The sequence below is a fragment of the Salvelinus fontinalis genome, chromosome 30 (assembly GCF_029448725.1).
Source record: "Salvelinus fontinalis isolate EN_2023a chromosome 30, ASM2944872v1, whole genome shotgun sequence".
Lineage (NCBI taxonomy): Eukaryota > Metazoa > Chordata > Actinopteri > Salmoniformes > Salmonidae > Salvelinus > Salvelinus fontinalis.
In genome coordinates this window covers 10,520,398-10,536,214 of record NC_074694.1, presented here as the reverse complement: position 1 = coordinate 10,536,214, position 15,817 = coordinate 10,520,398, and the positions used below count along the sequence as shown (strand labels likewise).

The following is a 15,817-nucleotide window of genomic DNA, read 5'->3' as shown; positions in this document are numbered from 1 at the left end:
TCTCACCACTGGTGTCCCCCAGGGCTCTGTTCTAGGCCCTCTCCTATTCTCGCTATACACCAAGTCACTTGGCTCTGTCATAACCTCACATGGTCTCTCCTATCATTGCTATGCAGACGACACACAATTAATCTTCTCCTTTCCCCCTTCTGATGACCAGTGTGGATGACGGATCACCACCTCAAGCTGAACCTCGGCAAGACGGAGCTGCTCTTCCTCCCGGGGAAGGACTGCCCGTTCCATGATCTCGCCATCACGGTTGACAACTGCATTGTGTCCTCCTCCCAGAGCGCTAAGAACCTTGGCGTGATCCTGGACAACACCCTGTCGTTCTCAACTAACATCAAGGCAGTGGCCCGTTCCTGTAGGTTCATGCTCTACAACATCCGCAGAGTACGACCCTGCCTCACACAGGAAGCGGCGCAGGTCCTAATCCAGGCACTTGTCATCTTCCGTCTGGATTACTGCAACTCGCTGTTGGCTGGGCTCCCTGCCTGTGCCATTAAACCCCTACAACTCATCCAGAACGCCGCAGCCCGTCTGGTGTTCAACCTTCCCAAGTTCTCTCACGTCACCCCGCTCCTCCGCTCTCTCCACTGGCTTCCAGTTGAAGCTCGCATCCGCTACAAGACCATGGTGCTTGCCTACGGAGCTGTGAGGGGAACGGCACCTCAGTACCTTCAGGCTCTGATCAGGCCCTACACCCAAACAAGGGCACTGCGTTCATCCACCTCTGGCCTGCTCGCCTCCCTACCACTGAGGAAGTACAGTTCCCGCTCAGCCCAGTCAAAACTGTTCGCTGCTCTGGCACCCCAATGGTGGAACAAACTCCCTCACGACGCCAGGACAGCGGAGTCAATCACCACCTTCCGGAGACACCTGAAACCCCACCTCTTCAAGGAATACCTAGGATAGGATAAAGCAATCCTTCTGCCCCCCCCCCCCCCCCCCCCCCCCCCCCCCTTAAAAGATTTAGATGCACTATTGTAAAGTGGCTGTTCCACTGGATGTCATAAGGTGAATGCACCAATTTGTAAGTCGCTCTGGATAAGAGCGTCTGCTAAATGACTTAAATGTAAATGTAAATGACTGCCGGCACGGAGGTAATACGGTCACCGGGACTGCCGGCACGGAGGTAATACGGTCACCGGGACTGCCGGCACGGAGGTAATACGGTCACCGGGACTGCCGGCGCGGAGGTAATACGGTCACCGTGACTGCCGGCGCGGAGGTAATACGGTCACCGTGACTGCCGGCACGGAGGTAATACGGTCACCGTGACTGCCGGTACGGAGGTAATACGGTCACCGTGACTGCCGTGGCGGAGGTAATACGGTCACCGTGACTCCCGGCGCGGAGGTAATACGGTCACCGTGACTGCCGGCGCGGAGGTAATACGGTCACCGTGACTGCCGGCGCGGAGGTAATACGGTCACCGGGACTGCCGGCGCGGAGGTAATACGGTCACCGTGACTGCCGGCGCGGAGGTAATACGGTCACCGTGACTGCCGGCGCGGAGGTAATACGGTCACCGTGACTGCCGGCGCGGAGGTAATACGGTCACCGTGACTGCCGGCGCGGAGGTAATACGGTCACCGTGACTGCCGGCGCGGAGGTAATACGGTCACCGTGACTGCCGGCGCGGAGGTAATACGGTCACCGTGACTGCCGGCGCGGAGGTAATACGGTCACCGTGACTGCCGGCGCGGAGGTAATACGGTCACCGTGACTGCCGGCGCGGAGGTAATACGGTCACCGTGACTGCCGGCGCGGAGGTAATACGGTCACCGTGACTGCCGGCGCGGAGGTAATACGGTCACCGTGACTGCCGGCGCGGAGGTAATACGGTCACCGTGACTGCCGGCGCGGAGGTAATACGGTCACCGTGACTGCCGGCGCGGAGGTAATAGGGTCACCGTGACTGCCGGGCGGAGGTAATACGGTCACCGTGACTGCCGTGGCGGAGGTAATACGGTCACCGTGACTGCCGGCGCGGAGGTAATACGGTCACGTGACTGCCGGCGCGGAGGTAATACGGTCACCGTGACTGCCGGCGCGGAGGTAATACGGTCACCGTGACTGCCGGCGCGGAGGTAATACGGTCACCGTGACTGCCGGCGCGGAGGTAATACGGTCACCGTGACTGCCGGCGCGGAGGTAATACGGTCACGTGACTGCCGGGGCGGAGGTAATACGGTCACGTGACTGCCGGGGCGGAGGTAATACGGTCACCGTGACTGCCGGGGCGGAGGTAATACGGTCACGTGACTGCCGGGGCGGAGGTAATACGGTCACCGTGACTGCCGGCGCGGAGGTAATACGGTCACCGTGACTGCAGGGGCGGAGGTAATACGGTCACCGTGACTGCCGGCGCGGAGGTAATACGGTCCTAGTAAAGGCTAATACAGCACTGTTGTATCCTTCAATGTAGGAATGATGGGATGCAGGTACTAGTGCTCCAGTCCCAACCTTGTTGAAGTCACAGAGCTTCCAGAAGAGCACCAGTAGCTCCTGGTGGAAGTGAATCTTCTTGGCTGAGTTGGGCAGGTAGGTCTGGATCAGAGGGTTGGTCATCAGTCTGGCCAGACCCTTCAGAATGAAGCTGAAGTCCTAGAGAAAGACAACAACAAACTCTCCTTTCAAAATGTGCTGCGACTTGAAGGGTTTAAAAAAAGGATATGTGATTGACCCAGAGTCATATGGTTCTGGATTTACCGTTTGAACAGTGTACGTTAGTGTCTTACCTCCTCCCTATGGATCCTGGAGAGGTAGTTTACAAACAGGTTGTCTGGTCCCACAGGCTGAGAACACAAGGAAGAGAAACATTATGATAACAGATACAACAACCAACAATTCCACATGACCAGAGGCAAGATGGAACTACCACCATGTTGCTTAGGAACCCAGTTCTCCCAGATCTCCCACAAGAAGGGGACTTGAGAATGAGGCTCTCTCTCTTTTACCTCTAGGTCCTCCATGACGGAGGCGGAGTTCGCCAGGCTGTGTTGGGCTGCGGCTGGCCCGGCCTCGTGCTCCAGAGTCACTATGAGGATCTGGACAGCATGCTCCACCAACACCTCTCTGTAGTCAGAGAACATCAAGTGATTGTAGGGGATACCGTAACCCACTGCGTCATAGGCACACACCACGTTGAGGAGAGACGTGAAGAGAGGCAGGGCATGTCTGGGAGGAGGAGAAAGAGGTTAGGATTAGTGTAACACACTCTTCAGACCAAATCTCAATCTTCAGTCATAAAGTGTGTGTGTGAGTGAGAGAGTGTATATGTGTGAGTGAGTAAGTGTGTGTGTGTTACCTGTTGTCTGTAGCGCAGAAGAAGGTAACCCAGGGGTTGAGGATGTTGTTGTCAGCAGAGGGGGGCAGGTACATGGTCTCAGAGAAACAGGTCAGCAGCAGCTTCAGCAGCTCCGTCCTGACCAGGACAGTGGAGAGGAAAATATGAAATAGAATCTCTGAAATCAACTCCGAGTCCCCTCTAGGCACTTGTGTAGATTTGAGAGGGCTGGATAGGTGTACGTAACATGGTGAGAGTTTCATCTTGCCCCCGATGAACCAAGTGGAATTGTCGCCATATTGATTATACCTATCCTACACAAGTAGATCTAGTAATTCCGGGATGCCCACCTCTCCATCTTCCCTGGGTCTCACCTGTTGAGGTCGTGGGTGTAGTTGAGTGGGGGGGACTGAGCGAACCCCACCCCTGCCTCCCAGATGTACTCACAGCTGTCTATGGACTGCATGTCTTCCGCTGTGTCCTGGGGAAAAGAACACCGAGGTGACCTTCAAGGCTAGTCTAGCAGCAATTCCATTTTAATGTTACACTCCATAAAACGGAGAACAATTATTGTTTGGTTAACTAAACATGGTACAAACCATAGTTCACTGCACAATGGGTCATGTGAAGAATTCATGATTGTCAAAATGGGACAGTGCTGAGGTCACAAAGGAGACAGTGGGCCATGGTTTATTCATATCAGCAGAGGGTAGAGGGCTGTGACGGGGAGGGCTGTGACGGAGAGGGCTGTGACGGAGAGGGCTGTGACGGAGAGGGCTGTGACGGAGAGGGCTGTGACGGAGAGGGCTGTGACGGAGAGGGCTGAATCATGAAGTAAAACGCATCGGGGCCCGTCGGTCATGAACGGGTGACTGATATAAATGGAGCATGGTACTACAGTAGTGGTTTAACAGAGACAAACAGCTTGATGGGCCAGCCAGGGGGATGGATGCAGGGTGAACCTGTGAGCCTATATTAGTCTATCTAAATGAATTGAAAAGTTAACGATCCAATGCTGAAACTACTCCTCTTCATTCAGACTGTGAATCAAAACCTAAACATTATTTTTTAAGGCAAACTTGCAATGTATTGGAGGCTTAGAAGCTAAATCTCAGCATAGAGTTCATTGTTTAAAAAATAATAATTCTCTCTTTCAATGGTGGAATCAGTTAGCAATAGCATCTACTGTTGCTTGCTAAGGTCTGTGCATGTTCTATGAATCAATTTAGCCTACCTTGTATTATTTATAAATCATGTTTTATGTTGGAAGTGCACTCACAATCTAATTGTTATTTGTCCAATGATTAATTCTTTCTTTCAGTCATTTTTTTAAGGAGTGGCTCAGTCCCACTCCTACTGTAGTTAATTTTTCATGAAGCTTTTATTGAAAAGAGAGAACAGTGCTGGAAAGACGAATATAGGGGGAGGGTGGGATTCTAACCCAACTCTGGCACGTGTGTACCGGGGTCAGCGGTTGTAAGCGACAGACACTGAGGCCACCAATAATGTATTTTTCCTATTGGTTGCCTTGGACAATTACATTTCCCCTGACAAAACATGCATCTACCTCCCTCAAATATGTCCATATATTATAATCCACATAATCCCAAGAGACGCGCAGTAGCCTGTACGTAGCCTACATAGGTTACTTGAACTGTCTCAGGTCAAATGTAGGTATGGTACTGCATTGTATACAAACACTGCTTCCAGCTGCCTCCGATTCCAAATATTTTCTTCAGACATTAAAATCCTCCTGCTGCGGGATTATTTCCCTCCTGTGACAAAACAGGTCAAATTAAGATCCTACATCTGTATATAGTGCACTAAATTTTGATCAGGGCCCATAGGGCTTTGGTTAAAAGTAGAGCACTATATAGCGAATAGGGTGAAATTTGGGACGTAACTTTTGTTCACACTTCCTTCCACCGGAGTGGAGCACTCACCTGACTTGACCAATCTACAACACCAGAGAGAGAGAGATAACTGTGGCAGCCAGGCAGACATTTGAATACATTGTACTAGAACCTAGCTGTCAGCAGCAGCCTCATTGTTAATCTTCATAGATTACTATATTAAGAGAGAGTTCAGTGCACAGTGTTGTGTAGTCAGTCCCAGGGTAGGATTCACTCTCAATAGTTGCCTCTAACCATGGAAGTGAGAGACGTTCTGTGTGTGTGTGTGTGTGTCTGTGAGTGAGTGATCAACTGGGGGATTAGGAGGGTCTTTATTTCACAGCCTTGCCTAACACCATTGGGCCCTGTCCAGCCAACAACATCATATAGGTGTTTGCTCAGTGGATAAGGAGTGTCTAACACCCTCCTCCTTTCTCAGCCCAGTTGACAAACATGGCCGAGGGCCACACCTCACCTCACACGGCTCCCGCTGTGCACTGGAGTCACTCATTAACCCTGAACCACTGCCTGCACAGAGGAGACATTCTGGGACATTGTGTTCACTTACGGGCCAATCCTAGCTTGGGTTCTGTGCAAATATCCGCAAAAATGTCCTTTATGTGCACAGATCTTGAATTACAATTTGGCCCCTCAAAAAAAATACATAACGATAAACTACTTGACCAGTTTGTATTATGTGTTTCCTCCTCCCACGAGAGGAACGCTGGTCAAGACAAATTTCTCTCAAGAGTGTTTGTCTGAAGTGGAGGGGGTTACTCACCGAGCCTGTCCTCTTGTGGCTCTGGACGGTGAAGTCTGGACAGAAAAACAGGTCAGATACAGCCAGGAGGAGAGACTCAGCCAGGGGCCTCGCTCCATCATCATCATCACCTTCATCCTGCTGGAAGACATCATCATCATCATCATCCTTCTCCTAAGACACAATCCAATTCTTCTCCTCCTCACCACCACCTTCATCATCGGTCCGTGCTTCCCATGGCACTGTGAGTTCACCTAGGCAGAGAGCTTTTTAAATATTCTCTAGATCTGTGGGGGGGGGGGGGGGGTTGATCACTTACATCATGTGGTCTTGACTCTACGAACTTGACCTTTTTCAGATGAACTCGTGGATCCAATTTTTTTTGTCTCTGCGTGCAGTTTGAAGTAAGTTGCTAACTAGCGTTAGCGCAGATACTGAGTCTATGGGTACCTGCTAGCATGCAAAAACTGGGGCTCCCGAGTGGCGCAGCGGTCTAAGGCACTGCATCTCAGTGTAAGAGGTGTCACTACAGTACCTGGTTTGAATCCAGGCTTCATCACATCCGGCCGTGATTGGGAGTCCCATAGGGTGGCGCGCAATTGGTCCGGTTTTGGCCGGGGTAGGCCGTCATTATAAAACAAGATTTTGTTCTTAATTGACTAGCTTAGTTAAATAAATAAATATAATTCCAGTCATTGTGCTAACACTAGTTAGCATTGGCTCGTGAAACTACCTTTAACTTACTTCTTCCGAGACATAAAAAAAGGTTTCCACGAGTTCATCTGCCTCTGGGGAAGTAGATAACAAGGATTCATTGCCAAAATCCCAAAGTATCCCCTTTAACAATGTGTTGTTTGTTTTGCTCCATGTACTTTAGGAACCACAATGGAAATACTGTAAGTCTGACAGTGTGTTATCCCCGTCATATTCCATTTTTTTTTATGTGTTTTCTTTAACTGGCAAATAAAACAATCAATCAATAAATCCTGCTAGGAGACAGAGAAAGAGCTCAGTCACAGGAAACATGTCATTGAGACACTAATAGTACATTTCTATATTATTACTGTAGTATATGATGGGCTCAGTAGAACTGCATAAAGAATGTGACAGAAAAATATCAAGACTATTTTATAACCATAGTATCCCAAACAGTCCAAAATCAGAGTGTAGTAGAGAATGCCTCCTCATTGATTGCTACAGCCATTCGGCATTCACACCCATTCCCATAATAGTTCACCATTCACCCATCCAGCCTCTCACTTTAATTAAAAGGTTATCCAATACCTCTTCAATTCAACCATTGTCCAGGAGGGATGCATGGGAGGCAAGAGGGAAGGGGGGCACAATATGAGCACTGTTCAGGCAGGCTGAGGTGCTCTTCAGGCCAGGTAACAGGAGACCCAGCTGGCTCAACAATTAGCAGACATTAAGGGAGAAGGAAATCCCCCACTCAAAGAGCTCTCTCAACCTCAGGATAGTGTTCATTAGGCATGAAAACAGACTGAAATGGGGAGGCACAACATAATCTGGTCCAAAAATAAACAAACATTTTTTTGTTGTTGTTGTGTGTTATCAAGATGTTTGAAAAAGTGTGTGTAAGGTGTGCCCTAATGAACACAACCCTGCTTGGTCAGATCTTACAACACTGGCAGGTCAGAGCTTTGAAAACCTGAAAAGACACAGTTCCCACCAGACAACACAGCAGTAGCTGCAGTAGTGGGGTCCAGACAGTCCCACAGTGGGGAACTCACAGATCCAAGTAGAAGATCTGATCTATACAAAGCTGAAAAGGGTGATGAAAGATCAAACACAGAGCTGGGAAAGAATAGTATTTCTGTGTCTGTCTGCTCTCCAACCCACTACACAGTGAATCTTGGGTGCTAATTTCCCAGCATGCTTTGCACCATGAGAAAAACAATCCTCTATCCAATGATCTGTAAACAAGTACATCTATCTGTACATAAAGTAATTCAACCAGAAATTAAATTATTTGTTCAGTCAGTGACAGTGCTGGCTAAGGACTATGGTGAAGCAGTCATGAACTCACTAGTCTGATCCAATCACGTCTCTCTCTCTCTCTGTAGAGACATAGCAGGCATGCTGATGTAAGTTCATAGGGAGAAGCGAACACACACTGATTCTGAGAGACTGAGTTCATTTAATGGATTGCGTAACAGGCAATCTTTTCAACTCAAGCTGCCAGAAAGCTTGAGAAAGAGGCTAGCAAGGGGAGACAGAGGCTAGCATCCTTGGCAGTGTGCATCCCTCTTAATTTGCCAAGTGGAAACAGAGGCTAGCATCCTTGGCAGTGTGCATCCCTCTTAATTTGCCAAGTGGAAACAGAGGCTAGCATCCTTGGCAGTGTGCATCCCTCTTAATTTGCCAAGTGGAAACAGAGGCTAGCATCCTTGGCAGTGTACATCCCTCTTAATTTGCCAAGTGGAAACAGAGGCTAGCATCCTTGGCAGTGTGCATCCCTCTTAATTTGCCAAGTGGAAACAGAGGCTAGCATCCTTGGCAGTGTGCATCCCTCTTAATTTGCCAAGTGGAAACAGAGGCTAGCATCCTTGGCAGTGTGCATCCCTCTTAATTTGCCAAGGGGAGACAAAAATGAAGGGAACAGACAAGTGAGTCTCAATCAAACTAACAGTAATTAATATGACCTCTGATAAAACGATACACAAATTGCATATATGATGAAATCACAACTTCAAAAGGGCTCAATGTCCAATGGGCTAAGGTAGCACAGAACACATCTGCACAGCATTTCTTATCTCTATTGGAATGGTGCCGTTCTGGTCCGTTTAACCTCAGCCAAGATGAGGAGATCAGTACACTTACCCCAGCTCTCCCAGCACCAGGCACGGTGGACCAGAAGAAGCCTCTCCAGTCTGCGTCCTCAAAGATGTACGGTAGGATACGTGTGAGCAGACGGATGCAACTCAGGACGATCTGTCTCTCCTTCTCTGAGGGACAACCAGAGTCAGCCCCCTGGACTAGCTTCTCCACTGCCTGGAATGGACACATTAACATGTATAGTGAGTACAACACAACACAAACGGGCTTCATTTCTTGCTTATACGAGTGTTTCCATTTGAGGTATTATACAGTAGACCCTTGAGGCTCGACACAGGCATACAATTCTACTTACAATAGTTCTGTCCATCTGCTGCAGTAATAAAGCCTTTACAGTCACCTTAACTGTGAACAGTAAACACTAGCATTCCTTTCAGACCAACTGTATCCAAGGTAACCAATGGACTCCAAGGTAACCACATACAGAAAAGGGTCAAACACACACATGCTCAGTCCCTCTTTCTATTGAAAACCCACAAGAGACATATTAGAAGCAAACCCAGATGGAACACCTGACCGGTACAGCACCACTAAACACACTCAGAATACCCCTGTTACAGTACAGGACCACTAAATACACTCAGAATACCCCTGTTACAGTACAGGACCACTAAACACACTCATAATATGCCTGTTACAGTACAGGACCACTAAATACACTCAGAATACCCCTGTTACAGTACAGCACCACTAAACACACTCAGAATACCCCTGTTACAGTACAGCACCACTAAACCCACTCAGAATACGCCTGTTACAGTACAGGACCACTAAATACACTCAGAATACCCCTGTTACAGTACAGCACCACTAAATACACTCAGAATACACCTGTTACAGTACAGCACCACTAAACACACTCAGAATACCCCTGTTACAGTACAGCACCACTAAATACACTCAGAATACACCTGTTACAGTACAGGACCACTAAATACACTCAGAATACCCCTGTTACAGTACAGGACCACTAAACACACTCAGAATACCCCTGTTACAGTACAGCACCACTAAACACACTCAGAATACCCCTGTTACAGTACAGCACCACTAAACACACTCAGAATACCCCTGTTACAGTACAGGACCACTAAACACACTCAGAATACCCCTGTTACAGTACAGCACCACTAAACACACTCAGAATACCCCCACTGTAATGTTACTGTACTACTTGCATTGTGTTACTTCCTCAACTGTATCCAAGGTAGACAAGAACAAAAAGGTTAACCCCTTACATCTCCTGGGAATTACCCTATATGGTTAAGGCTACATTGAAAGTTTTTTTTACTTTATTAATTTACTTTTTCTCCCCAATTTTGTGGTATTGAATTGGTAGTTTCAGTCTTGACCCATCGCTGCTACTCCCGTACGGACTCGGGAGAGGCGAAGGTCGAGAGCCGTGCGTCCTTTGAAACACAACCCAGCCAAGCCGCACTACTTCTTGATACAATGCCAACTTCCCCCTGGAAGCCAGCCGCACCAATGTGTCGGAGGAAACACCGTACGCCAGGCAACCGTGTCAGCGTGCATTGCCCCCGGCCCGCCACAGGAGTCGCTAGAGCGCGATGGGGCAAGAACATCCCTGCCGGCCGAACCCTCCCTTAACCCGGACGACACTGGGCCAATTGTGTGCCGCCCCATGGGTCTCCCGGTCGCGGCCGGTTGTGACAGAGCCTGGGCTCGAACCCAGAGTCTCTAGTGGCACAGCAAGCACTGCAATGCCTTAGACCACTGCCCCACTCGGGAGGCCTGAAATGTTTCTTACAGAAGAAATATGGACCGCATATGTATAACCATGGTAACAATCAAAAGGAAAGATTATGGGGAAAAGTATTAGACTAAAGTTGAGGACACAACAGGTCACCTGACACAAGACTGAATCCAAACATTACACTAATGATTTTATATTTACTGTACATTTTTGCTGCATTTGTTGATAACGAAATCTGAAAATACTCAAAGAATATTCTTGGGAAATGTGGGGTAGTTGCAACAAGACGAAAACAATGACGAGGGTTTGAGTAGAGGACTAACTGGTGTTTCCAAGTAGCCACACACACACACACACACACACACACACCTCTCCAAAGTGTCCACAGTTCCTAAGTAATTTCAATGCACTTATGACTCATAAAAGAGTCTCCAACTATAAGGTTCTTTTGTTGAGCTCTCCTAGCTGTGCTGTTGAGGAACTAGAGCGAGGACACTTGTAGCTGTTAGGTTTGGAACACAACCCTGCACGCCCGCTGTTGTTTACGCAACCCAAAAACGGTCCATTATAAACCTAAATGTGGGTATCATTTGAAAGCTTGTTCTATTACAACATGACTTGCTAAATGATAAAAATACGATCTTACAGTGTTAGGCTTTCAGTAGAGGATTCAGAGAAGCAGATCGTACTTTTGGTCCACATAGAATGGAGTCATTTGTGCAGTCAGATGCATGGCCCGTGGCAAATGTTCTTCACAATAGGACAAACCTCATTATGTTCAGGACAACCCAGGGTATAACGCCATGTCATCATGTAACTGTACATCAAAACACAGAGATCATAAACGTTGACTCTGTACATTACATGAGTTTTATGATAAGGAAATGTGAAGTGCACGTTTGGACTCACAGGTGTTTTTGCTTACTTGTATGACATCAGAGATATTTCTTAGAATCTTCAACGTCTCATCTTTCAAAATACATTCAGAAGATCTAATCAAATCCTCTTAATTTACAGTATTTCCCTCACTCAGACAACCAAAAAGGTGCAAGAGTTGTCCAATTAGAGGGAGGGATCGGTCAACTTGTCACCCGAGGTGCTCCAGTTCAGAACGTCTGTCAGTCAAAACCCAGACAGAGCTGTGAAGCGGAGACCCTGAGCTCTGACGTCATGTATGTTACTGTACAGCCACTGAGCTCTGACGTCATGTGTGTTACTGTACAGCCACTGAGCTCTGACGTCATGTATGTTACTGTACAGCCACTGAGCTCTGACGTCATGTATGTTACTGTACAGCCACTGAGCTCTGACGTCATGTATGTTACTGTACAGCCACTGAGCTCTGACGTCATGTGTAGCGTGTTACTGTACAGCCACTGAGCTCTGACGTCATGTATGTTACTGTACAGCCACTGAGCTCTGACGTCATGTATGTTACTGTACAGCCACTGAGCTCTGACGTCATGTATAGCATGTTACTGTACAGCCACTGAGCTCTGACGTCATGTATGTTACTGTACAGCCACTGAGCTCTGACGTCAGGTATGTTACTGTACAGCCACTGAGCTCTGACGTCATGTATAGCATGTTACTGTACAGCCACTGAGCTCTGACGTCATGTATGTTACTGTACAGCCACTGAGCTCTGACGTCATGTATGTTACTGTACAGCCACTGAGCTCTGACGTCATGTATAGCATGTTACTGTACAGCCACTGAGCTCTGACGTCATGTATGTTACTGTACAGCCACTGAGCTCTGACGTCATGTATAGCATGTTACTGTACAGCCACTGAGCTCTGACGTCATGTATAGCGTGTTACTGTACAGCCACTGAGCTCTGACGTCATGTGTAGCGTGTTACTGTACAGCCACTGAGCTCTGACGTCATGTATAGCATGTTACTGTACAGCCACTGAGCTCTGACGTCATGTATGTTACTGTACAGCCACTGAGCTCTGACATCATGTATGTTACTGTACAGCCACTGCGTTTATATTTAGGCGCTTGTCAATGTCCAAATCTGCCATTTTCAACCCGTATATGGGTGCGAGTGTTAAGGGCCACACACACACACAATTCAATCCCATTCAAAATCCTATTTTCCCTAACCCCAGAACCTATACTAGCTTCTAGTCCAAAACTAAATTATAACCCTAACACTAATTCTAACCTTAACCCTAAACCCCCTAGAAATAGCATTTGACCTTGTGGGGACTAACAAAACGGCCCCAGTTGGTCAAATATTTGTTTGTTTAGTATTCTTGTGCGATCTTATGGTCCCCACAAGTATAATTAAAACACATCCACACACACAGGCACACACACACAGGCACACAGCCTACATTACCTTGTAACAGAGGGTTGCCAGATTGGAGGGAGATTCTTCTCTGACAGCTCGTATCTCCGCTGCCGGCACCAGAGCAAACACATCCTGGACAGTAGTGGCAGTATCCGTCCAGAACTGGTCCCAGAAGGCATGGTCCGTAGCCTCCACGGGCTGGGGGAGATGAGGCAACAGACAAGGATCAGATACATCCGCCTACAGGAGAGAGAGAGCTGCTTGGCTGTCGCCTACAGGAGAGAGAGAGCTGCTTGGCTGTCGCCTACAGGAGAGAGAGAGCTGCTTGGCTGTCGCCTACAGGAGAGAGAGAGCTGCTTGGCTGTCGCCTACAGGAGAGAGAGAGCTGCTTGGCTGTCGCCTACAGGAGAGAGAGAGCTGCTTGGCTGTCGCCTACAGGAGAGAGAGAGCTGCTTGGCTGTCGCCTACAGGAGAGAGAGAGCTGCTTGGCTGTCGCCTACAGGAGAGAGAGAGCTGCTTGGCTGTCGCCTACAGGAGAGAGAGAGCTGCTTGGCTGTCGCCTACAGGAGAGAGAGAGCTGCTTGGCTGTCGCCTACAGGAGAGAGAGAGCTGCTTGGCTGTCGCCTACAGGAGAGAGAGAGCTGCTTGGCTGTCGCCTACAGGAGAGAGAGAGCTGCTTGGCTGTCGCCTACAGGAGAGAGAGAGCTGCTTGGCTGTCGCCTACAGGAGAGAGAGAGCTGCTTGGCTGTCGCCTACAGGAGAGAGAGAGCTGCTTGGCTGTCGCCTACAGGAGAGAGAGAGCTGCTTGGCTGTCGCCTACAGGAGAGAGAGAGCTGCTTGGCTGTCGCCTACAGGAGAGAGAGAGCTGCTTGGCTGTCGCCTACAGGAGGAGAGAGAGACCTGCTTGGCTGTAGCCTACAGGAGGAGAGAGAGACCTGCTTGGCTGTAGCCTACAGGAGGAGAGAGAGACCTGCTTGGCTGTAGCCTACAGGAGGAGAGAGAGACCTGCTTGGCTGTAGCCTACAGGAGGATAGAGACCTGCTTGACTGTAGCCTACAGGAGGATAGAGACCTGCTTGACTGTAGCCTACCGGAGGATAGAGACCTGCCTGACTGTAGCCTACAGGAGGATAGAGACATGCTTGGCTGTAGCCTACAGGAGGATAGAGACATGCTTGGCTGTAGCCTACAGGAGGAGAGAGAGACCTGCTTGACTGTAGCCTACAGGATAGAGACCTGCTTGACTGTAGCCTACAGGAGGAAAGAGAGCTGTTCGACTGTCGACTACAGGAGGAAAGAGAGCTGTTTGACTGTCGACTACAGGAGGACAGAGACCTGCTTGGCTATAGCCTACAGGAGTACAGAGACCTGCTTGGCTATAGCCTACAGGAGGAGAAAAACAGTTAAATATAGACAGAAATAAACGTCAGGGGCCGGTTACCCGGATACATAATACTTAATCACTTTAAGTGAGATTTTGGTGAGATTCTTTATTGCTTTTTAGTCCAGGATGGGTGGGTGGGTGGTCAGGTTGGGTGTCCGGGAAACCGGCCAAAGAAGTAGACATGTGATGGAGCTACTGGCCTACTTCACATGTTCTTGATTTGCATTTTCTATTATAATACCAGTTGTTCTCAGATCTTTCCAGAACGTCCTTGATGACAGAGTAAATATAACCCCAACACTGTAGTTTAGACTGATGCTTATTTGCCTAACTTTAAATGTCTTGCAGCCCACATAAAAAAATCAGCCACATTGTCTGAATGTTATGATTCATTCAACAACCACATCATCAGAAATGTAGCTGGTAATGTTATCTAGACTAACCCTTTTTTTTTTGTCTTTTTCAAACAGCTGAATTGTCGGGTAAACAGTGCAACTGATCAATTCATGTGTCGGGCCACAACAGCAGGCACTAAATGGACTGTATCCTGACCTGCATCTCATTATAGCTCTGCATCAGATCCGACTCAGCCTCTTGGTGGGGTTTATATTATAAACTACAGAAGTACGATTACAATGTTGCCTTTGATTACAAAATAGAAACAGTGTTGCCAAGTTATGAGTCTACAATTCTATAGCACAAATGTGCAGTATTTATAAATTAATCAAATTGTCAGTTCATATATATATATCCCCTATGTCTACATTTGAATTAAAAGTTTACATTTAGACAAACAGATGGTAACCCTTACCATATTTATCCACCCTCTCATCCATGTGTCAACTACAACTTGTAGGCTACCATCTGTCACACTGGAATTTCTATTTGTATCTTGAAAAACAGAACTGTTCATAAATATTTAAACTCTGCCATAGCTACCCTAAAGAGAGTTATTATTTCAACAAACCTGTGTTTTGGTTGTCAGTTGTATCACAGCTTTTCTGAAGTTTAGTTTGGAGTCAACGTTGCCCATTTTCTACTAGCCAGCAACCTGTTCGCTCCGTCTGAATCGCCTGTGTACGGTAACCACCGGTAGGTTGCTCTTGCGTAGTCGTGGATAATCTCACTCATCTGCCACTTCCTTCTCCAGCTACCCTTGCGACGCAGAGTCAGAAGGATTTGAGCTAAACAGGATTCAGGCAAAGCGACTTCCGGGATCGAAATGTACATATTTGTTTAATTTACGTCTTAATGGAAATTTACTGATGCAATTCCTTGACTATTTACCTGAACACCTGTTTAATCAGTTCAACTAAAACTTGCTATTTGCAACCTGTAACTGTAACAACATGTACTAGGCCTACTAATAATAATCTTCATCATCATCCCCATTTTAATTATAAGACAAGAAAATAGTGGGAAATGTCCATCAATGTCCAGCCATGAATGTTTTACATTATGAAATATCTCGTTTATTTTGTAGTAGTAAAAAAAAAAAATGTGTTTACCTTTCCCTATAAAACTGCACAATGTAGAATAAATATTTAGCAATACATGTTGATGGACTGATGCTTCAAATACAACATCATATTTAATATGATGCAGTAGCCTCCGTTGT

At 47.6% G+C, this 15,817-nt stretch overlaps 1 protein-coding gene across 3 annotated transcripts in view; it reads right to left on the bottom strand.

Moving 5' to 3' along the window:
- LOC129828617 (protein HID1-like) overlaps positions 1–15,576 on the bottom strand; it is a 34,042-nt gene extending 18,466 nt beyond the window's left edge. Inside the window, exons 1-9 of one of the 3 annotated variants that reach the window (XM_055889700.1) lie at positions 15,167–15,576; positions 12,865–13,014; positions 8,786–8,956; positions 5,966–6,085; positions 3,667–3,773; positions 3,314–3,430; positions 2,964–3,183; positions 2,745–2,801; positions 2,470–2,610 (exon numbers count right to left, since the gene is read on the bottom strand). In XM_055889700.1, coding sequence (XP_055745675.1) covers positions 2,470–2,610; positions 2,745–2,801; positions 2,964–3,183; positions 3,314–3,430; positions 3,667–3,773; positions 5,966–6,085; positions 8,786–8,956; positions 12,865–13,014; positions 15,167–15,232 — 1,149 coding nt within the window. In that variant the 5' untranslated portion in view covers positions 15,233–15,576. Of the gene's footprint in view, positions 1–2,469; positions 2,611–2,744; positions 2,802–2,963; positions 3,184–3,313; positions 3,431–3,666; positions 3,774–5,965; positions 6,086–8,785; positions 8,957–9,095; positions 9,184–12,864; positions 13,015–15,166 lie in introns of those variants that run through there. The other 2 variants (XM_055889701.1, XM_055889702.1) reach the window with 2 other exon arrangements.
- Between the last annotated feature and the right edge of the window lie 241 nt (positions 15,577–15,817).